This window comes from Lampris incognitus, chromosome 10, assembly GCF_029633865.1.
Source record: "Lampris incognitus isolate fLamInc1 chromosome 10, fLamInc1.hap2, whole genome shotgun sequence".
NCBI lineage: Eukaryota > Metazoa > Chordata > Actinopteri > Lampriformes > Lampridae > Lampris > Lampris incognitus.
The window spans coordinates 21,041,467-21,065,026 of NC_079220.1; the positions used below are offsets into that span (position 1 = coordinate 21,041,467).

Sequence of the window (23,560 nt, forward strand, 5' to 3'; positions counted from 1 at the left end):
TGCCTCAACCTGTTTTAAATGTCACGGCATTTGTGCATAATTTGTATTTGTGATATCGGGCAAACTGAATTGACTTGACTGCATTAAAGGTTAAGACAACCCCATGGCTTATATCAATTCACAGAGACACTTACACTCAGTAGTGGATCTAGAGATTTTTTCCTGAGGTGGCAAAGGGGTGGCAAGACTGTGTCCCAGAGGTGGCAGCTGCCACCCCTTGCCACCCTGTAGATCCGCCCCTGCTTACACTGAACTGCTCTTCGATAATGTACACCGACTGTAGTGGAAGGACACACTGGAAACAGGAAGGAGTATTTATAGCACAATACATCAGAGGACCAGCACTCAATTCGAATTCCCTTTTCATAGGCAGTCCCCAATGATAGAAAGAAAAAAAATCTCTCTTTCTGGGCAACAGGCAACATCTTAAATTTCTCCACAGAGTTAAACTGCACAAACATGCATATGTTAATGATTCCCCTGGCTTATCTGCCCGCTAAAATATATTAGCAGAGAGATAAATTGTAAACAGGTGTTCCCTATTGCCCAAGTGAACCAATGCCTTCAAACCAGTGCCCAAACCACACCCCACCTGTCACACACCCTTTGGGAGATGAGTAGTTTTAACTCCTGATCTTGAAGAAGTCAGACGCTTTAGCTCGTCCAGAGGTGACTGAGCTGGCTGAATGATGAAATTACATTGACAAATTTAGACAAAATACCTTAGCGCTCTTGTCCAGAACATGAGATAAGTGTGTCAGTGGAATGAGGTAGTCTCTGAAAACCCAACCAAAGGCTAGCTTTGCACTCTGAGTAGTGCATATATTTTTTTCTGGAAAAAAAAAGCAATATTTTTGAGTCGTAGTGTTTTTCACAGAGCATTTGTATTTTTTGGAAAGACCAAAGACAATGCCAGGAACAATAACAAAATAAGGCAGTTTCTAAGAGGGGGGTCATGCCGTGGTCTATGCTGCGTGCCAAAGGGGCCTTGCAGACAGCTCTGGGAAGGACAGCAGGCTGTGGCAGGGTTTACGGTGATGGCGTAACAAGAGGTCAACATGGAAATGGACCCTACATCTCCATGCACTTTGCCTCTGCTGCTGTCCCAGCAAACAGCAGGAGTTTCTCCAAGCCCCCAGGAACCAGCGAGCTCACGCTGCAAGAGCTTAACAGGAGGCTGGCTTTATACATGGACCAGGTAGGAGACAGAAACAAGTCTAGGGATAAATATCACATGCCTTGTATAACAAGTCATCCTGCTATGGTTTTACTGTATTGCCAAGCGGTTTGTGAAACATTTAGTTCCTATGTCTAGATGCATGCTCAACAATTCAGGTAAGAAAATCAAAGAAGGTTGAATCAGCTCATCTGGATACAAAGTTTACTGACAGATACATTTCACCACTCGAGTGATGAAACGTATCTGCCATTAAACATTTCACCACTTGAGTGATGAAATGTATCCGTCAATAAATGTTGTATCCAGATGAACTGATTCAAAGTTTGATTTAGTTCCTATGTTTCCAACCATTAATTGTACTGTGTTTGCAGAAGAGACAAATTGTATACTGCCTCTCTAAAATTATCTGAGTCCAAAGAAAATAGTAAACACTACACTATACATGCACTTCTAATCAATGTAAATCCTGACAACGTATGATAAGCATTGTTTGTGCCTTCTGATCACTGGAGTAGCCTGCAGCGCCCAATGCAAGATCGACAAGTCAGGCATTTCAATCGTGACAAAAAATTAAACTGGTAAATTTGAAAAGTAGTGACATCACCACAGGCTCCCGATACTTGGGGGTGCTGCATTACAGGGGGTATATATTGTATGCCACAGCATTTAACTGTGCTGTTTATTTCTGTCCATCACTTGGTAAATACCAGTGTACACACCTTTGGCTCAGATAAATCCAGTCTCATACTTAAACTGCCCCAGTTTGTGTCCCTCAGTAACTTCCCTTACTGTCTTAACTGTAGAGTCATGCTGAAAGGCTAAACTATTTCTGTGAAAACCCATAGGTAAGCAATAATGTTTAGTAGTGGGGAGTAGTCCCCCCCTTTTTTTTCTTTTTTTTGTCAGCGGTGCATTCACTCAAAACTTTGCTGTAGCATTTAGAAACATTTATGTAAATAATAAACAACCATCCAAACATAGCAGCATGGCTTGGCCTGGCTTCTTATCCAATTCAGCTGTAAGAAATCACTGTATGACCCTATTTACTTTTGACATTAAAATGTGTTCTGGGTGATTAGGTAGCAATACAATTTATCCTACTGTCCAACATAAAATGTCAGGGATCAATTGGGGACGATTTGGTATTTTAAATCACCTCAGCCGGTGGTTTGAGTCACATTCTTACTCCAAGTTTAACTGTAAGTGGAACTATTTCACCAAAGCATTTTTGTGGCCTCGTTACTCCAAAAAATTGGATTCCTCATAATTTCAGTGAAAGGGAAATAATGTACAGTTTTGTTTTGAGCAGAGCTCATTTTCATATTGGACTTGGGGAGAGTCATGGTAATTTCTATTTAGGTATCAGAGACACATTTTTAGTATCAACTGTAAATGCAATGTGGATAATTAATAACTGATTGCCATCTGAAAAAAGTTGGATAAAAGCCAGAGTCTAACCTTTATCATAAAAAAGGAAATAAAAACAAAACTGACAATTTGGAAATATTTTATTCACAAAACAAATCCTGATCATAGAAAAATGGATAGAATGTTGGACTTGTGATTGGTTGGACATAGGTCCATTCCTTGGAGGAAGCCAATGAGAAGCTGGAGAAGCAGATCCAGGAACTGCTGGACAGGAAGTGTCCCAGTGACCTCAGGGAGCTGGACAGACATCTGAAGACTGTTGACATGCTGCAGGCACAGGTCAGTTCAAGACTATGTTCAGGTGTGTTGAAAGCCAAGTAAGTTTGCACATATGAGAAATTGTCTATATGATGTTTAACATAATGATGCAAGAACATAAACATGTTTTAATGTCAAAAACAAAATAAACTTGAGAGTATCATACAGTATCTAGAAGAGTATTTCTTTGGTACAAAATAATATTTAAATAGCTTAGTTGGCAATACAGTATATATGGTGTATTTCTGTACAGAGTGCAAAAAGCAAGACCTAACAATCACAAACCAGCTAAAATATGACGTATATTAAAGTTATAGATGGAAGGTATATAGGATTATATGAATAGAGCAATACCAGCTGAACTAATAGACTTAAAAGTGAAGCATAGAAAACAAGATGAATTCTGAAAACTCCTGCTGAGTAACATAACCATTTTAAAGACAGCACCACATTCAATATGCTGACATGGTTCGAGTTGGGACTCAGGTCCAGACAAACAAGTCTGAGCTGTGTAGTAGGTCAAAAATTGAAAAGGTCTTGACTTGGCAATATTGGTGAGAATACATAAATAAAGCAGAACAGACAAAGCTAGCATGTCAGTTGTTGCCTTGATCAAAACTGAAGACTAGGCAAGGTAAATTGCTGCTAGCAGGGCTAGACATGACAAGAGCGACTTGGCAATATAGCCCAGAGGTAATGAAAGCGCAGGCTTAGATGTGGTTCAGTGATTAATCCTGATGGGTAACATGTGAGTGATAATGAGAGGTGCAGGACAAGGATTAGTCAGGTGGAAGAGGCTCAGAAGGCATTAACATCAAGTCAATTTTATGTGTATAGCACATTATCACAAATCACAAATTTGCCTCAGTGGGCTTTTTTTTAACACAACACCCTGACCTTTGACCCTCACATCAGATAAGAAACAACTCCCTAAAAAAATAATAAATAAACAAATAAAACCCTTTAACAGGGAGAAAAAAATAGGAAGACACCTCAGTGAGAGAGGAGAGATCTCTCTCCCAAGACGGACAATGTGCAATGGATGTTGTGTTTACAAAATTTACAGAATACAACATTGAAAGAGGATAATGGAATTATAATGGAATTATAAAATATATGATAAGGAGGATACCAAGCAGTGTCCAGATGCAACCATAACAGTCCAGGACTCAAGCCACACAACCGCAATCACCATGTAGGAAAAAAAAATTAGTCACACGTCTGAGGGACAGTAGGATATAATATTCAACATTCAGGTGGTGACCACCATCACCATGGAGATCTGGGAGGAGGACAGACTGCACGTACACACAAGGAAGACTCATGTCACACCGTTCACACACACACAAGAAGAGAAAGGAGAAGACATCATTCAGAGAGAGAGAAAAGACATGCGAAAAGAGAACAGTTTGCAATAGTCAATAACGCTATAATCTCGTCGGCAGAATAGCACTCCCTGCCTGCCGTCCAATGACTGCAGGGATAGGCTCCAGCATCCCTGCAATCCTGAGAGCAGGATATGCAGGTGGGATAATGAATGGATGGATGGATTATACTGACAAGAGAACTGAAGGAAGGCAGAAGGAAGGCTCTTCAGTGTTGTGTGGAGGTCGGTGACAGTACCTGTGGAGTGGCAGACTATTGCGGTGGTTCCCATATTCATAAAGGGGGACTGGAGGGTGTGCTCCAATTATCAGGGCATCATATTGCTCAGCCTCCCTGGAAAAGTCTACTCTAGGGAGCTGGTAAGGAGGTTCTGACCAATTGTTGAACCTCATATCCAGGAGGAACAATGCATATTCCGTCTTGGCCATGTAACAACGGACCAACTCTTTACGCTTGCTAAAGTGCTAAGGGGGCATGGGAGTTTGACCAGCCAGTCTACATGTGTTTTGTGGACTTGGAGAAGGCTTATGACCGTATACCCCGGGGCACCCTGTGGGGGGTACTGTGGGAGTATAGGGTACCAGGGCAATTGCTACAAGCCATCTGGTCCTTGTGTAACCAAAATGAGAGCTGTGTCCGCATTCTCAGGACAAAGTCAAACATGTTTTCTGTGGATGTCGGACTCCGCCAAGGTTGTCCCTTGTCTCCGATTCTGTTTGTGATATTCATGGACAGGATCTCAAGGCGTAGCCAAGGTGAGGAGTGTGTCCATTTTGAGAACTTCAGAATTACATCCCTGCTCTTTGCAGATGATGTGGTTTTGTTGGCTTCATCAGAACGCAACCTCCAGCGCACACTGGGGCGGTTTGCAGCTGAGTGTGAAATGGTTGGGATGAGAATCAGCACCTCCAATTCTGAAACCATAGTTGTCTACTGGAAAATGGTGGATTGCTCCCTCCAGGTTGGGGATGAGGTGTTGCCTGAAGTGCTCAAGTGAATGAGTTCAAGTATCTTGGGGTCTTGTTCACAAGTGAGGGTAGGATAGAGAGGGAGATTGACAGGCCGATTGATGCAGCATCAGCAGCTGGATAGTTTGCCAGAACTTCCTTCAGGCCCAGTGTCTTCCCAGTTGCAGTGTGCCTTTGACCCATCAGATTGCTTGTCTGAAACCAACGGTTTGTATCATGAAAAATTAATAAAAAAAAGAAGGCTTCTGCAATAGGTCTGGGTTTAAAACCAGGCCTAACATTAACCTCAGACCACTGGTGTAAATATAGGTGGTGCAGCCGGTGCAGTGGCACCAGGGCCCGTCGCTAGGGAGGGCCCGTCAATATTTCTGCATGCATTGTCCTAGTCCAATGTCGACTGATTTGATTTAGAGACCGTCTGTTTAGGTTTCCGAACTCTGTTCGTGGTGTGTCCGCTCTTCGTGGTTCTGAAGTGTAGCCAATCTTTGACGTACTGACCTTTACAATAACTAATCTGTGTAAACTTTGTCTGTTACTTTGATATTTCTATTTTATTTGTTATATTTTATGCTGTGAAGCACTTTGTGATTGTATATCTGTGAAAGGTGCTATATAAATAAATTACTAAAATTACTTACTAAACCCACCTATGGTGGTGATGGTGTGGGTCTACGAGGGTTGCTTGCACCAGGGCCCATAATAAATATGTTACGCCAGTGCCTCAGACCACAACTGCTTGAAAAGAAAGACGCTGAGGTAACATTTGGTCGGTCAGACTGGTTTGAACTAGTCTGGATGTCATACTTTGGTATGTGTTTTTTAGAGGGCAGATGAGTCTACATTCATTGAGTGGTACATTTATTTGTTTAAAGCCAGACAGGCTTTAACTAATCAGCATTCAAGCTGTCATTTAATTCAAATATCACAGTGCTCAGGGATAATCAGCCATAATGACATGTCATGACAATACTAAGCCCGTGGTGTTTATGAATGAGTTTTTCAGATAATCATTCCACCTTCTACTCAGCAGGTGGAGTGAGCTATTCTAAGAGGAACTGCACAACAATGTGAATAATAATGATAATGATAGGAATGCATTTTACCCATTGCACAGGATGTTATAGGATGAAGGGGAGTGGTTCCTTTTTCATGCAATATAAATACTTGTCAAAAGCCTTTTCCCCCTCTTTAAAAAGAAATTCAAAGGGGGAAATCTCTTTATCTCCTTTTTTTTTACCCTCTATTCCTTGTGATAGGCATGGGCACAAGTCCATGAATACTGGGATGGCATCCAGCACTTTACCTGTGTGCCTGCCCATAGGGTTAGTGCCTGTGTCAGCAAGGGCATCTGATGTAAAATTTTTTGTCAAATCATTATGAGGATTGACAAGACCATACTGGATCGGTCGTGGCTCCATACCGGATCGGTCGGGGCCTGGGTTGACGATGGCCGCCATTGGGGCTGTGCCCTCACAGGGTACCGATGGAAACTGTAGAGAATGCTGTGTTGACCCTTGAGAAATGGGGAATAAGCCAAAAGAAGAAGAAGAAGAAGACCCTCTATCCCCCCCTTCTCTTTCCATTCGTGGTCCATCTCTGGGTATCCATCTGCCACGTATCTTTGACAGCCAGGGACTGCTAATACATGTTGAAAGACCTGAAGCACTTGAGGACCTCAGGTTACATCACTGATGATATGCTCTAGCTTAGCATCAGAAGATGATTCATTACAACACTTACAACTGTCATGATTTGTCTCTAACACCTTCTTTCTCCTTTGCACAATCCCCCATAGATCAGTGACTGTCTGTCGGACCAGGCCCAGGTGAAGCTGGAGTTGGTCAATGCAGAATTGGACGTCTTTGATCTCAATGTCAAGTTAGCCCCTTTTCTGATGAACACAACACACATGCATGCTCACATTCACATGCAGACATGCATACATGAAACATGGCTATAAGAAATTAAAGCATGCATACATGTATTCACGCATTCACACCCGTCCCCCCACACCAAAGATGGAGTGATTGAGAGTTGCTGATGATATTTTTTTCCAGGGTTCGAGGTGGGTGTAAACACATCTGCAAACATTTTATACACTCAAACATGGAAGAGTGTCTCACACACGCACAAGCACTGATACACGCACAAGTCTGTATACACATCCAAACACACACTCACTCATGTACAAACCCAACATGTTTTCAGTAAGGAGCGCCTGGCTGTCCCACTGTGTCCAGGTGTGAGCAGGTACAGAAGCAGCAGAAATGCTGGGAGGCAGACCTGAGGGATGCGAAGCTAATAAAGGAGGAGCTGAGCCTCCATAGACTACCTGATCTCCATCTTCTTCTGGCCTCCCACACAGAGGAGCTCAACAGGCTCCACAGACAACACCAGCAGGTACAACATTCAACACCAGCCCCCCCCCCAGCTTTCACCTCATACCATGAATGTTTAGTTATTCTTTCGCTATAATTTTTCATGTTATTTTACTATTATTATTAGTTTTTTCCCCCTTTTTCTCTCCAATTTTATTCAGCCAATTACCCCGCTCTTCCGAGCATTCCCGGTCGCTGCTCCACCCCCTCTGCCAATCCAGGGAGGGTTGCAGACTACCACATGCATCCTCCCATACATGTGGAGTCACCAGCCACTTCTTTGCACCTGACAGTGAGGAGTTTCACCAGGGGGACGTAGCATGTGGGAGGGTCATGCTATTCCTCCCAGGTCCCCCTCCCCTCAAACAGGTGCCCCGACCTACCAGAGGAGGCGCTAGTGCAGCGACCTGGACACATACCCACATCCAGCTTCCCACCTGCAGACACGGCCAGTTGTGTCTGTAGGGACGCCTGACCAAGCTGAAGGTAACACGGGGATTCGAACCGACAATCCCTGTGTTGGTAGGCAACGGAATACACCGCTCTGCTACCTGGACGCCCCATCCAAAAACATTTTATGCTTTCATTTCACTATATTTTTTATTGTTTACCTTTTGAGGTAGTAGTGACTTTTCCTTTAAATCCTTGGTTTTATTGTTTTTCCAGTCCTTTATGTTTATTTTCTATAAACTGTTGTGCAGCAAACCTGCATTTCTAAAGCAATGGGTAAAGCAACATTTACCTGGATAGCGCAAGTGTTTACACACTGTTGAACTCCTTCACTTGTTTCATAAAAAGGGAACAGGAGAAAATGTAAAATGTTGACAAATCATGGTTGAGCATGAGGCCAGCTGTGAGCAGTCTCGCCATTTGAAATCCTGTGACAAGATTTCAAAGTGCCAGCGGTTGACAGGCCAGTGCAGCCAATCAGAATGTTGCCACTGGAATCTAGCAGAGAAGAAATGACAAAAGATTGAGATGAAACTTCCCCAGACCTCCAACTTTTCTTATCATCTTGACATCTGGCCCCACACAACTATATATAAAGAAAGTTAATTCATCTTTTTGGACTTATGTCTGTCTGTCTGTCTGTCTGTCTGTCTGTCTGTCTGTCTGTCTGTCTGTCTGTCTGTCTGTCTGTCTGTCTGTCTGTCTGCCCGTCTTTCCATCATTTTCACTGCCTGCTTGTCTCAATATCTAGGATGTAAAGGAGCGCTTGGCCCATTTGTCATGGGGATTTGCTGTGGAAATGCAGTGCACTGAGTCATCCAGTCTGAATCAGCAGCTGGAGGATCTCAGGCAGAATTGCATAACGCTGGTCACAGAGAGCCAGACCAACACCATTGACTGGTTCAACACCAAGGTGCATTGTATGATATAACTTCACTTAAACGATTAACAAGACCAGTGCGAGTGTTACATGCAAGACAGAGTCTAGAGTCAAGCAAAGTAACTTCTTTGTGTACTGAACTCTGTGCACAGTACACAACTCCATTTATGTTCACTTTGCTACGTACTTGAACATGACAACATTTTAAAAAATTGTCCTTTTTCACCAAGTAGTAGATAATGTGACAAAGAGAACCAGTGTTTGTTCAGTGACCAAGGATGCTTCCCTTGGCCTTCAAAGAATCAAATGTACAATCCTGAAGACTGTATTTTTTATTTACTTATGACCACCTACGGTAGGTAATATGTGGTAATTGCAGTGGCGTCTTCTGTGAGCAGAGTCTGTCATATCTACTGGTTGGCAAAAAAATGGAACTTCTAGTTTGCATCCTCATTCTTCAGCTTTTGGCTGCTATGGTGAGGACATAAAATTCTGTGTGCCATCTTATCTTCCCTTGGAAAGTCCTGCTAGAAAGTAACTATTGAAATGTGCAAATAAATCAGAAATGGAAGGGATCAAAAAGAGGTTTTGTTTGCATGTGAAATTTAAGGAGTTTTATGTGCACAGCATCTAACATCCACAAGATTAAACAAGTTTAAAATGCAAGTAGGAGAAAGCACCACAGAACCTGAATACATTTGTAGGCAGTGCCAGAAAAATTCTAATCAGGAAAAACAGGAAATTAATCAACTTGTACTGCACTTGTACCCAGCGCAAATAGCAGATAATGCACCTAACTCTTCCCTGTTTCAGTCAGACTAATCAATAGCCCCTCACTGATGGACTTACTACTTACTTTTTGACATTTCTATTTTTTGTAGATGAGATTTATATATATTCCTCTCACCCTTTTTCAGGTGGTGTGTCTTCCTCAAGCACAGGTCCTCTACCAGAGGCCTGGGAGTTTGATGGTTCTGTGCAGTATCTTAGCTGTCCCTAGGACCGCATTCTTCTTGACAGAGACCTCAGATGTTGTTCCGTGAATCTGCTGAAGCCACTCTCCCAGTTTGGGGGTCACAGCTCTTAGTTCTCCTGTTACCACTGGGATTACTGTGGATTTCACCTTCCATATCCAACCTAGTTCTTCCCTCAGCCCTTGGAATATTTCTGTACCTTCCCGTGATCTTTCTTCCTGATGTTGCCATCGACCACCACAATGTCTGGTTGGTTATCCAGCACCTGCTTGTCAGTCTGGAACTTGAAGTCCCACAGGATCTTAGCTCTGCCATTCTCAACCACCTTTGGCTGTGTCTCCCATTTGGACTTGAGGACTTCCAGTCTGTATTCAGTACAGATATTCCTGTAACCCTGTGGTTAAATTATAGGCCTTAGATATTTTGTTTACCTTTTGAGTATGAATATATAATATTGTTGATATTGTTCTGCAAAACAGTTGTTTACCAATGTGAAATGCATTTACTTTTATAGTTGAAAACTTACCATTGTTGTGATTGGTTGGCTGTGTAGAGAATAACTTACCTTGAATGTGATTGGTTGAGAGGGCAGCGGGGAACGTCAGCGCGAGCAGACTGAACTGGGAGAGAAAGGAGGTCACTCGTCCCTTGTGTGAGCAAAACGGAACAGTTTGATGTCGAGTTGTTATATGCTATTTTGCGGTAAGAGAAATGTAATTGAAGTTTAGTGAACAGTGCGGGTGTCTGACCGAGACCCATCCCGGGAACTGTTTGTGTGGACTGGGGAGACAAACTGACTACTCGTCAGTCCCATATGTGGACCCAGTGACGTTACGGAGCAAGCTAGCCAGTCGGTGTTCGTTGCTAGCACAGCTAGACGGGCGAATGGACTGGATGCGGTAAGGGGCTTGCCCCACAGTGAGTCGGGCCGTCTTCTAGTTTAGCGAAGTAACGTTATCAGTTACAGTGTAGTGTTGTGTTCATGCGACCATCGAGGAGCGCGGAAGGAGTCGTCTGTTGCCGTGTTGTGCTACCGAGGCTAACGGTGCTAACAGCTAACTAGCCAGTTAGCTAGGAGGGCTGCCTGCCTGACGTTCGCTGCTGCCCTGCGGCGGGAAGCGCGAGACGAAGAGGAGCATTCTTTCTTTGTGAGTTCAAGCTGGATGTGCGGGCTCCCAAGGGGAGCGAAGAGGGCGGTTTAGGGCCCCAACATACCCGATAAAGAAACAGGCCTGCAACTGGGGGTTGACTTTCTTTTATTTTTATTGCCGGCTTAGTTATAGGGTTGTTGAGCTGTATGCTAATGTGTTGGTCTGATTCATTTGTGTGTATATGAATGCAGATGCTTGTTAGCCACTGAGGCTTATTACTTTCATTCATTCTAATAATTATTACTCATAATACATTTTTATATATAATTCTATGTACCTGTGTGAGTGTGGATTATTCATGTGGGTTTATTCCTGTGGTGTCTAGGCTATGGTAAGTGACATGTTGAGACAACCATAAAGGGCTAGTCCACCTTTTTACTGGAAGTAACCTCATGACACCCAGAGATAAGTAGACCATAGTATATAACCTTAAAGGGCTAATACACCATATTTTAGAACCTTAAAGGGCTAGTCCACCGTTTTAATATAAGTTACTCGGTGACACATTGAGGTGTCTAGACCATGTTAGATTGCCTTAAAGGGGTCATATGCCATATTTAAGCGCCTTAAAGGGGTAGTCAACCTTTTTAGTTGGAGTTACCAGATGACACTGTAAGACATTTAGAGCCTTTAGAACATACTTTAAACACATAAGAAGCGAAGTAAGCATACTTCAATAGTTTATTGGATACTGAGTTGTATAGAGAACTCAGGAGCGTTGTCCTTGACAGTTAAAACGGATAGATAGCGCTACATTCCTGTACACTATCCCAGCCACTTGGTTATGCCTTTAAGTGTACACATCCCAAGCGAGCATTTTACACCCTGCTACTAAGTGCTGGACAGTCTCAGGGGCGTCTTCGCATAGCTTGCATCTTGGGTTTTGTCTGGTGTGGTAGACCCTTGCCTCAGTTGATCTGGTCCTGAGTTCCTGTTCTTGTGCTGCTATGATCAGAACCTCTGTGCTGTCATTCAGTCCAGCTTTTTCTATCAGCTACATCTTCCATCTGTCAATCGTACGTCCCATGGAGGGGCTTGACTTTTCATGATACCACCTCTTGTTCTTCCTCTGCACTCTCTGTTTTCTGCTGCCAGAGGTACTCCCTCAGCAGTTCATCATGGGGGGGGGGGGCTCTGTCTGATGTACTTATGAGTGTTCCTTTTTTCACCCTTGATAGTGGCCCTGATACTCACACTCATACAGTCTCAGGCTGCTGGACTTCAGGTGGAACCATCCATGCATTGTGAGGAGTTTCCATGTCCTGATATCTGTGGCCTTTATCCCCTCCTTTGGCCAGCTTATTATTCCAGCTGGGTATCTGATGACTGGTAGGGCATATGTGTTGATGGCTTGGATCTTATTCTACCCATTGACCTGGATCCTTAGGACCTGCCTCATTCTCTGGAGGTATTTGGATATAGGTGACCTCCTTGCTGCCTCTTCGTGGTTTCAATTTGCCTGTGGAATACCCAGGTATTGTACTGTATGTCTGTTATCTTGCCATCTGGTAATTCAACCCCTTCAGAGCTCACCACCTTTCCTCTTTTTGCCACTATTTGACTGCACTTGTCCAGTCTGAATGACATCCTGATGCAGTCGCTGTAAATTCTGGCGAGGTGGATCAGCAAGTCAATGTCTCACTCATTCCTGGCATAGATCTTGATGTCATCCATGTATAGAAGGTGGCTGATGGCAACTCTACTTCTGAACCTGTATCCATATCCACTCTTTGTGATGATCTGATAGAGGGGGTTCAGGCTTATGCAGAACAGCAGTGGGATAGTGCATCACCTTGGTATATGTCACATTTGATGGTTACTTGTGTGATTGTCTTTGAGTTGGCCTCTAGTGTTGTTTTCCACTGTTGCATTGAGTGATTGATGAAGGCTATTAGTGGCCTGTTGGCTTTGCATAGTGCTAAGCACTCCAGTAACCAGGTGTGGGGCATTTAATCGTGGGCTTTCTTGTAGTCAATCCAGGCTGTGCTCAGGTTCGTCTGTCTGGTTTTAGAGTCTTGAGTGACTGCTCTATCAACCAGTAGCTTATGCATAGACCCTCTGGTGTTGTTCCCAATTCCTTTTTGACTTTCGCTCATGTATTGAACCATGTGCGCATTTAGCTTAGCTGCTATGATCCCTGACAGAATCTTCCATGTTGTGGAGAGGCAGGTTATTGGCCGGTAGTTTAAAGGTGTTGTACCCTTGTGGGGATCCTCCATGATCAGTATTGTTGTCCCCTGTGGCCCTTGTCCATGAATGTCTTGTTCCAGTAGCCCATTTCTCTTCAGGTTGCCCTGGTTCCCCAACACCTGACGTGACCTTGTTAACCCAGGTGTTGTCTGAGATGGTATGACTCTATTCATGTTACTCTCACTCTTATCAGAGGTAGCTGGCTTGTATAGAATTAGGAGTCTAAGCCACAGACTCTTACTGGAGACTTGTCCCAACTGGGGTTTGAACCCCCGATCTCTTGGCAAGGAAAACCCTACTGAGCTATCCAGCATATATATATTTCACATACTTTTATTATATATACTGCCAAAACATTTTGAGTGGCTGTTGCAGCTAGAAAAGCGCTATGGAAATGCAACTTGAACTTGATTGATACTTATTTTACTTTATTTTATCTTGTCTTATTCTCTGTACTGACAACGCCAAACTAAATTCCTAGTGCATGTAATGCACATGGCAATAAAATATTTTCTGATTTTGATTGAATGACTTGTTTTGACCTCCAGGTGTCGGCACTAAGTTCTAAGGATGAGCTGTGTTCTTCATCAGTGTCAAAGGTCAGCCAAGCTGAGTTTAGTGAGCTGCAGAAGACCAGAGTCAGCTTGGAGCAGAAGCTGGTCCAGTTTCAGTCCCAGGTAAGACCAAACAGTGTTACAGATTTTTCAGGTATTACTTATCTTGTGTGTGTTCTGCAGCCCATCTCATGCATGTCTTTCTCTGCTTATCATGTTTCTATTGATATCATACTAATGATGGGAAAGAAGCAGGCTGACAACCAACTTGGGAAACCAACTTTGCAGATTTGGCTTTTTTTTTCTTTTTCTTTTTTTAATGAACAGATGAATTTGTCAAGTTCATACATTGGACATTCAGATTTACTTCCTCTTCTTATTGTTATTCTGGCCATTTCTCATAGATTATATGCATTCCTTGTTATTACTCTTTGCATTTTCAGATGCAGCATTTTAGTTTGTGGAACTCTGATGTACAACCTTTAGATGACTGTCTGACTCCCCCTTTACCAAAAACCAAAAGATCTCACTTCCTTTGCTACGCTGTGTATGTGTGTTACAATTGGCTACAATCATTACTTTTTACCGTGCTCTGTTACTAAGGGCCTGAGTCCTATTTAAAATGATGTTCATAAACCCGCTCAAATAGGGTTTTGTATAGATCCAACTTTTAAACTCATTGTGGCACTGACACAACTTTCTGATTGATGTTTAATACTTGGAATTTAACTCTGAGCTTGACTATTCCGTGTTTAGGCTATGTCTGTCTGGCAGTCGCTGTCTGTCATAGAGACAACCAGCTCATTTCAATGGGTCCTTTGTTGGCATGTCACAGAGATTATATATACTGCCAAAGCAGAGCATGATAAAATACTGTTGTATTTATCAATCTATCCATCTAAAATTAGTCTTAAAGTGGTAGATCAAAGCCATTTCATATGGAGCTGTGATTGTTGATGTTGAGTTAGATTTAAATTCTTCTCTTTCTTGACACACAGTACTTTTCTCAATAAGCTCAAAATGGCAAAAATATTCAATAATTGCCAGCAGGGATTTTACTTGAGAACTATGCACCCTTCCGTCGCTTAGAATAAAGTACATTTTTAACTAACAAGGGAACTAAACAGTGAAATTAGTCTGGAGTAGTGTTTGCCTGGCTTGCATACTCTTGGCTCTCCATGGTACAGGCTTGACTACCATTGTTCTCAATAGACAGTTTTAAACACATTTCCAATAACAATAGATTTAGGATTAATAATCTCTCTGTCTAGAATATGTTACTAGAGAACATGGAGGTGGAGCTAAGAGAGGGTTACAGGAGACAGCTGATTGGTCTGCAACAGAGAGCAGGCGCTTTGGGGGAGGAGCTAGACTCAGTGCTTCAGGCTGTGGGCCAACGGTCTTCAGAGCATCAGGCCCTGCTGAACATCAAGACCAGACTAGAGACAGAAATAGAAGACTACAGGAAGCTGCTGAATGGACAAAGCCACAGGTATGGGTGGAAGTGAAGACTCATTGCCACAGAGATAATGATGTTGGCTTGTTGCAGTTAGTTCTCCTACTTGCATTCTGTATTTGAGTAATATACTGTAGGTAGTATTAAATCCACACTTTCAATAACCTTATTTTGCATCAAAATAGAAAGTATTGTTCAGGTCGAATGTCTGGCCATTATACATTACTTTAATAACCCAATGTGCTGTTTATTAATAAAATGACAGACTTAAAGAGTAGGTGTTACAGCACAGCAATGTGCTTGTCGTTATGAAATGACAACATAATTTCAGGTTAATGATAGTGTTGTCAGCAGAAGTGTTTCCACACAGTACTTTGGGAGTTATTGTATGAGAATTTGAAATGCACAATAAGAGTGGTCTATGTCTTCCTCTGGTGTTGAGTGTTAGTTATGTCATACCCATTCTTAACTGTATTTGATTGTAGCAACACTGCTGTAAAAAATGATACCACCTTGACAAATGTACAGCTTTGTAACTGGCATTTTATCAGATTTGGATCCAACCAGCTGTGCTCTTGGCAAGAAAGAAACTTGTCCCTGCATTTTCATGGCAAATGTATCCAGAGCTTAGCATTAGCTTAATGTGTAAACCAGTGTTTCTCAAGGAACCCCTATCCTGCAGATTTTCTTTGCAACCCTGAATAGATACCCGTTTGTAGTTATTCAACCAATCAACAATGAATTATGTCAGATGTTGCATACCTTAGTGCTATGAAATGATTGGTTGAGTAAGTACAAGCAGGGCTACCTATGCAGGGTTACAATGAAAATCTGCAGGATAGGGGGTCCTTGAGGACTGGGTTGGGAAACACTGGCGTAAACTATGAATATGAGGTCACAGGTGAGTAGTTTAGGGCTTGGAATAGCTATGTCAAAACCCATTAACCCAGTTAAATGGGTTTCCTGACTTTATTTTGTCCTTATTCTTGGGAAATTAACTTTGGCTGTTCATTTAAATTATCCACTTGACTCTTTGTCTTGCTCTATCTTCAGCAGCATCTTGGGCACCAATTCTGTCACCCAAAGCACAGATGCATTTGATCTCAACGACACTGTCCATATCGAGAGAGGAGGGTATTTGGGCATTAGGAATCAGAGACAAAAGATGGTAGAAACTGGAATAATTAGACACCATATCAGCCAAGTGGACCCAATATCAGCAGTCAAGGCGACCGAAGCAATGCCACAAATGATGACATCCATTAGGTCAGTTCATGTGGACACCACTCGAGAAGTGGCTAACAAACATCCAAGGGCCACATCTTTGACATCAGCCAATGTCAGGAATCTAAGTGGGTTACTGTCAACAACCAATGAAAGCCACAGAGGAAACACAAGTGAGGTTAAGTTGCAAGCTCTGCTTGACAGAAGTAGCTCCATTACAGACTTTACAGAAATGAGCGGCAATAATAGAGGAGTTGAAGTCAAGACTGAAGAAAAAAATTTGAGCATCACAGTGATTTCTGTAGGTCAGACCTGCCCAGCTGTAGATCAGGAAGCTGCCATCCAGACCACTAAACCAGAGATACAGACTAAAGCGGAGATAACCAGCATTTTTGTTGAAACACAAACTACCAAGAAAGTTGGTGCTCAGGCTACTGAACCGGTGACAAACTCTGTAACACGTAACCACAACACACGTTCTAACGCACAACCCACTAATGAAGCTGGTGATCATGCAAATCAACCAAAAATACATTTCCTTACAGAGGTCATGGAAACAGTTTTGGACACAGAAAATACAAAGAAAGATAGTATAGTGCACAGTAAAACAGAGATCAAATTTTCAACTAGTATCACTAGCACAGATCTCAGTAGACAAACTATCAGAGAGCTGGAGAAAGGGAGTCAACAGGTGAAAGATGCAACTGAGCAGACTGCATCTTTTGAGTCACAGGCTTCAGCAGATACTCAAACTGATAACAAAGTCATTACAGGAAAGACTATGTGGCTTGATTATGGTGAGATTGAAGATAAAACAAATAAAAAGATTATGACAGAGGGACAGAGTGAAGCTGAAATCTGTGATGACAGTAACACAGATAAAACAAATAAAAAGATTATGACAGAGGGACAGAGTGAAGCTGAAATCTGTGATGACAGTAACACAGATAAAACAAATAAAAAGATTATGACAGAGGGACAGAGTGAAGCTGAAATCTGTAATGACAGTTACACTATAGGTAAGGAACAGTTGGAAATGCTAAATTCAAGTCATGTTACTTCACTGAAAAGCACAGAGGCTGGTGAATCTTCAGTTAGCTGTATTCATCTGGACAGTGACACCGGTGCCTCCCTGCAGGTTGGGTATAGCTCTGACGATATCCCCTTGAATGTCAAGACTCGGACAGAGTGCACCTCACGTGATGTGCTCCCTGTGTCAACTAATAATGGAGAAGATCAGCTAGTCACTCAGAGGGAAAAATCAGCTCAGACTGCACAAAAAGAGGATGAAGTCCATGCTGGAATGTTTCATGGAGTTGAGACTAACATTAATAAGGAAACTGAAGTGGACAAAGTTCACTTGAGTCAGGCTGAGATTGTTAGTGTGTCTCCTGAAGCCAACAACAAGCTAAAAATAGCTGTAGTTGCCAGGAAGGATGGAGATGGGGAGAATAAGGAAGAAGAGGATGAGCAAAAAGTGAAAGAAGCAGAGGAAGGAGACAAAATGCAAGCAGTGTGGGAAGAGGTTACTTATATAAATCCCAAGTTAGAACAGAGTCAACCTATATACTGTACCTCTGATAGTAAAGACATTAAGAAGAAATCGAATGAAACATTCTTTACCCCAAGAACAACAAATGCCACATCTGTTTTCTCAAATGCTGACATGAATATCTCCATTGAAGCTAAAGTCAGCAGTACAGTGACTTTGAACAATGGACAGGAAGGAGAAGAGATGAGAGAAAATGGAGGAAGTGGGGAAAGAGAGGAGGAAGAAGCGACAACAGAGACTACCAGTGGGGGAATCCAGGCTTTCAGTAATTCAGGCAGCCTTAATTCACACCCATTAAAAACCGAAGAACAGGGGGACCATGTTATGCTCACTGGTCAGGAAGTGGCTACTGCTGAAGTTGATGTTAAAGATGGAAAACCTTTGGTCCCCAGGACCCTGTTAGAAGCAGAAATGCCTGTGAATCTTACAGAACCTGGGGTGGTTCTGAGTTCAGTAGGCTTGGAAGAGTGTCAACTGTCAGTTGTGGCCAAAGAAATTTTGAGTCCAGACACAAGATTGAGTACCATGAACCAAAAAGTATGTTCAAGTCCAGTAGTCCAAGAAATATGCTTAAGTCCAGTAGAGACAGAAGTTTCTGTTAGCCTGACAAGCTCCAAAGTATGTGCAGTAGATCCAGAGCAATATGTAATGCCCCGAGACTCTGATTCCGTGTTGCTTCCCTGTGACCCACAAACATGTTTGAGTCTAGTGGAAGATGATGTATTTCTGAGTCCAAACGATCCAGAAGAATGTGTTAACCCTGCTGACAGAGAACAATGCATGAGCCCTACAGAGGCAGTCTTGTGTGTGAGCCTGGTTGAAAGATACCCTCTCTTTACAAAAGAAGACAATCAGTCTGTATCATTCAGTAGAGGTCAGCAATGGTTGGAAGGGGACAGGACTGAGTTGGTCACCAGTCAAGTGAAAGACAAGGACAGAGAGAGCTTTCAATCGGGCCAGGCAGGACGTAAAATCAGTCCAAGTAGCTCAAACACTGAGTCTGAACCAACAAGCCCAGAAAGTAGTGTTAAATTGAGTATCAGTCTTGAAGGTGGTTGTATGAGAGGCAGTGTTGGGGCTCAAAGTGGGGTAACCTGTCTGGATGCTCGATATAGAAGGGCCAGCACAGAGGACAAAGAGGAGGTATTCAGTATAGGACATAGTGAGCAGCCAAGAAGTTTAGGCAGGATGTTTAGAAGTACTAGCATTGGAGATAACAACAGGCCTTACAGTCCAGTTGGTAGTCCAGTTGGTAGTCCAGTTGGCAAGTATAGGAAACTTAGCCTTGGTGACAAGGATGAAACTGCCATTACCAGCATGGGCACCGGGGTGTGGGGGCTCTGTGTAACCAGTGGTATGAATGAGATGAAAAAAAGGAGTTGGTTTGCTGCCGGTGGAGGTGGGTTTCATAGATCAGCAAGCTTTGGTAGTGTAGCTGTTACTAAAGGAGCTAGTTTTGCTGGTACAGCTGGTAATGCAGGAGATAAAACAGATGGTATGGATAGCAATATAGAAGTTAGCTTTGGTGACACAGTCGCTAACACTGTGGATAAAGGCAGAAAAATTGACAGTTTTACTTTAACTAGTATAGCTGGTTTTGCTGCTAATACAACAGATAGTTCCAGCGACATTGGTGCTGATGCAAAGGCTAACAATGGTGCAATGGCTACCCCCGCACCAGGGGGAAAAGCAAGAATCCATGGGCACAGCAGCGGAGAGTGGATAGTTTACAGGGGCAATACTGGGCTAATAAGTTTTCCTTCTGGTAGCAGTGATGGCAGGTTAACCAGCATGGGAAGTGGAGATAGGCTGAGCGGTGGGAATCGAGCAGCCAGCTCTGCCAGAGCAGGGAGACTCAGCAGTGCAGGGAGTGGGGAGTGGAAAGTCTATTGTGGGGGCACTAGATGTATGAGCAGTGCTGGCATTGGTGGTAGACTGAGCACAAGTGGAGGCAGTGATGGTAGATTGAGTGGTCTGTCAAGTGGCCACAGGATTAGCAGTGCTGGAAGTGGGGGAAGGCTTGGCACCAATGTAGGGAGTGGCAACAGGCTGAGTAGCTCAGGTAGTGGGGGAAGACTAAGCAGTGCAGCTGGTAGTCAAGGAATAAGAAGCCCTGGGATCTTGGGCAACATGGGCAGTGGAGAGTGGAAGTCAGTTTTCAGTGGAGCGAGTGGACACATGAGCAGTGCAGGAAGTGGAGTGAGAGTGGGTGGTATGGCCAGTGGTAAGAGATCCCCAAGTCCTGTGACCACTAGGAGATTGAGCATCAGTGGTGGTAGTGGTGGATGGCTGAGCGGAGGCAGTGGAGGGAACATCAGCTGTATGGGTAGTGGGAATAGAATTAGTGGAGCTGTAGGCAGGGTTTATGTCAGCAACACTGGGAGCACAGACAGACTGAGAAACCAGACCGGAGAAAGGACCAGACACTCCTCAGGTTCAGGGAGGACCAGTAGCACAGGAGGAGGGGTAATTCGCAGCATTGAGTGGCCAACCAGGAGCACAGGCAGCGGAGCTGAAGCCAGTAGGGAGCGAATCAGTGTGTGCAAGATGGCGGCTCTGTCGATGTCAGCAGCAGGGAGGGAGAGGAGCCAGGAGAGGCACAGAGAAGTCCTGGGGTCCCAGCAGCGACTGGTTTCAGGTAGCATCACTTATTTACTTTTAGCTTACTTACATTCACATGATTTGATACTGCACATTAAAAAAAGAAAAATACTTTAAACTGAGGAGGGTTCAGATATATTTCTTGGGATATTGGTCATTCCAGGAGTGACTGCAAATATCCAAAACTTGAGTCAATAAGAACATCTCCTCTTACTGTCCTTACTGTATATTTTTCTCTCCTTCTCTGCTCTATGGCTGTCTTGCTCCTTTTCAAATTATTAATATGTCTGATTCCAGCTTCCACTTTCTACCTCTCTTTTCTGTTTAAATATAAATAAATTCATATGTTTTCTGCCCTCTCCATCTGTCTCTTTCTTTCCTTGTCTGCCTTTCATATCTATCTGTCCTTTCTCTCACTTTTGACCATTCTCTGTGTATTCTGTCTGTCTTTTATCCTCTAGCTACCAGTCCTCGTGTCCAGCACTGGCTGACCACAGGGGTAGGGGGCATGGCTGATGACCTTAATGACCAAGATGACATAATTTGCCTGTGAGTGGATGAAAAGCTGGATAGATACTGCTGTTACACGACAACATATAATTTTGTGATTAATATTTCCCCAAACACACACGAAAACAATAGTCGAAACAAGTTGCACCAGGCTCAACAAACCACATGCCTTGAAGTTGTTAAATCATTTGTTAGTATCAGTAATGGGGTTGTGTCATTGTTTATCTAGTTCTTACTTGGCATTATACACTGACAAAAATGTGATGTGAATCTGTTCCCTTCTAAAATCTGTAATGTTGAGTTTGGTCCAAGGTCATGTTCTTAACAAGCCCGATATATGACCCCCCCTTCCTCTCCCCAATAATATCCGGCCAATTACCCCACTCTTCCAAGCCATCCCAGTCACTGCTCCATCCCCTCTGCCGATCTGGGGAGGGCTGCAGACTACTACATGCCTCCTCCGACACGTGGAGTTGCCAGCCGCTTCTTTTCACCTGACAATGAGGAGTTCAACCAGGGAGATGTAGCACATGGGAGGGTCACGCTATTCCCCCCAGTTCCCCCTCCTCCCTGGACAGGCCCCCCGACTGACCAGAGGGGGCAGTAGTGCAGTGACCAGAACACATACCCACATCAGTCTTCCCACCTGTGGACACTTGTGTGTCTGTGACAATTGTGTCTGCAGGGATGCCCGACTAAGCTGATAGTAACACGGGGATTCAAACCCTCGATCCCCATGTTGGTAGGCAACGGACTAGACTGCCATGCCACCCGGACGCCCCACCCCATTTATGATTTAATGTTGGTCTGTAACAAAAACCAAATTATCTACTTGTGAGTTAAAATCCTGATGAACCATGATCTGGAGATTGGCTTTTGAAGTTCGCTTAGAGGGAAAGTTCATGGTCTCAAATTAAAACACAAGTGGGACTTCCTTCCAGTGTAGTACTACTAGTATTACTGGGACTTCCTTCCAGTAATGGTAATTAAATGGCTCTCCATTAATTAGCTATATAATTTGTGATTTAGGTTTATATGGATAAATGTGACTTGACTTGACAACAGCTGTTTGATTTGGAACCTTTTGAAATGTCATAGCTTGGAGTTGGACCTTTCAAGGTCACACAAGGTCGAATGTCATGGTGCCAAATAAAGATGATGTAGAACTTACTATCATTCAAAATGCTTGTAAAATAACCAGCGGGACACATCAGCAGTTTCTTTGTTGACTCTTTCATCCAGTTTTCTGTGATTGTAATAGAACCGAGAATAAATAATTTTCCATGGCTGTGTGGGGGTGGTAGCATGGTTGGTTAGCTTTTTAACAAGGGTGCTTTCAGAATGTGTTTTCTTAGTTTGAGAACGAAATTGTCACATGAGAATCTTGTTCTGTGTTTTAGAATGCTGCTGGCCATTTCTTGTTCTTAGTCCCAAAAACAGAGTTTCATTTAAATCGCATCTGATTAAAATCATCAACTTTTGTAAAGGTTGACAGAAAGGGTAAGTAGGGTTTCTAAGTATCCACCATCAGAAATCCAAATATTTCTGATGGGTCCCATTCAACATTATCTGAATCTATACAGCTACAAATGCCTTTCAATGAATGTACATTACACTTTTAAGTAACACCTAACTGAAATACAGATTCATGCATGTTTGATGCCACCTGTGTGTTAAGCTATGAACAATCATTTTAAGTAAAATTTTTCTGTGTTTGCAATTAATAAGAGGTTCTGGGAATTGTGATTAAAGTGAAGTATAGGCAACTGGTGATGCTAACGTACAGTAACTGCATAACCATGTACTATGTGTACTCAAAACACCTCTGTGCAGATTAAAATACATCTCAATACATAGGACTAATCAATACCCAATTTCCCCTCGGGGATGAATAAAGTATTCTGATTCTGATTGTAAAGGACAAATGTTACCATCTCAATTGCTTTAAAATGAATATTTTAATGACAACATTTGAAATGAAATGACTTCAAATTAAATCAAATGTTTTGTCTTTTCATTCTGTGGTTGACTGTTTTTGACCATTTTTGTCTATGGTTTAGAAGAAATTAACTGAAAATGGGGGAAAAAACTCTCTTATTGGTGTTTTCTGGTAATGTTGAGTTATGTTTCTTGTTTTGGAAAGTGAGCATTTCACCAAGTTAAATCCCTTGGGTTGCATTTGTAAATTTCTTTGGTGAACAATAAATTGATTAATGATACCTAATATCATTTGTCTAATTCTGTGACTGTGTATTGCGTCATCGTATTGTGCCTGGCAGATCGTATTCATCTGCTTTTTAAATTCTAATCTTACAAGGTAAGGTGAAATATAACACAATTTGCTTATCAATAGTAAAATTAATGTGACGGTGTCGGTTGGTTGGTGTTCTGGTAAGCTTAACCAGTCTTGACAGCACGGT

General features: G+C 42.8%; 1 protein-coding gene across 1 annotated transcript; it reads left to right on the forward strand.

The window, feature by feature from the left end:
- Positions 1 to 955: 955 nt before the first annotated feature.
- Positions 956 to 23,353, forward strand: LOC130119768 (keratin, type I cytoskeletal 14-like). Its single transcript, XM_056288370.1, has 8 exons — positions 956 to 1,198; positions 2,759 to 2,887; positions 7,016 to 7,098; positions 7,461 to 7,620; positions 8,800 to 8,961; positions 13,792 to 13,920; positions 15,069 to 15,289; positions 21,092 to 23,353. Exons 1-8 carry the CDS (start codon positions 956 to 958, stop codon positions 21,144 to 21,146), a joined length of 1,182 nt encoding a protein of 393 aa, XP_056144345.1. The 3' UTR covers positions 21,147 to 23,353.
- The last annotated feature ends 207 nt before the right edge of the window (positions 23,354 to 23,560 follow it).

What these genes read in the sequence shown, in the direction of transcription:
- LOC130119768 (XM_056288370.1), top strand. Translation starts at nt 956, where the DNA reads ATGCCGTGGTCTATGCTGCGTGCCAAAGGGGCCTTGCAGACAGCTCTG. An exon ending in TCCACAGACAACACCAGCAG is followed by an intron (nt 7,621 to 8,799) that starts GTACAACATTCA and finishes CTCAATATCTAG; the next exon opens with GATGTAAAGGAGCGCTTGGC. An exon ending in CTGAATGGACAAAGCCACAG is followed by an intron (nt 15,290 to 21,091) that starts GTATGGGTGGAA and finishes TTTATCCTCTAG; the next exon opens with CTACCAGTCCTCGTGTCCAG.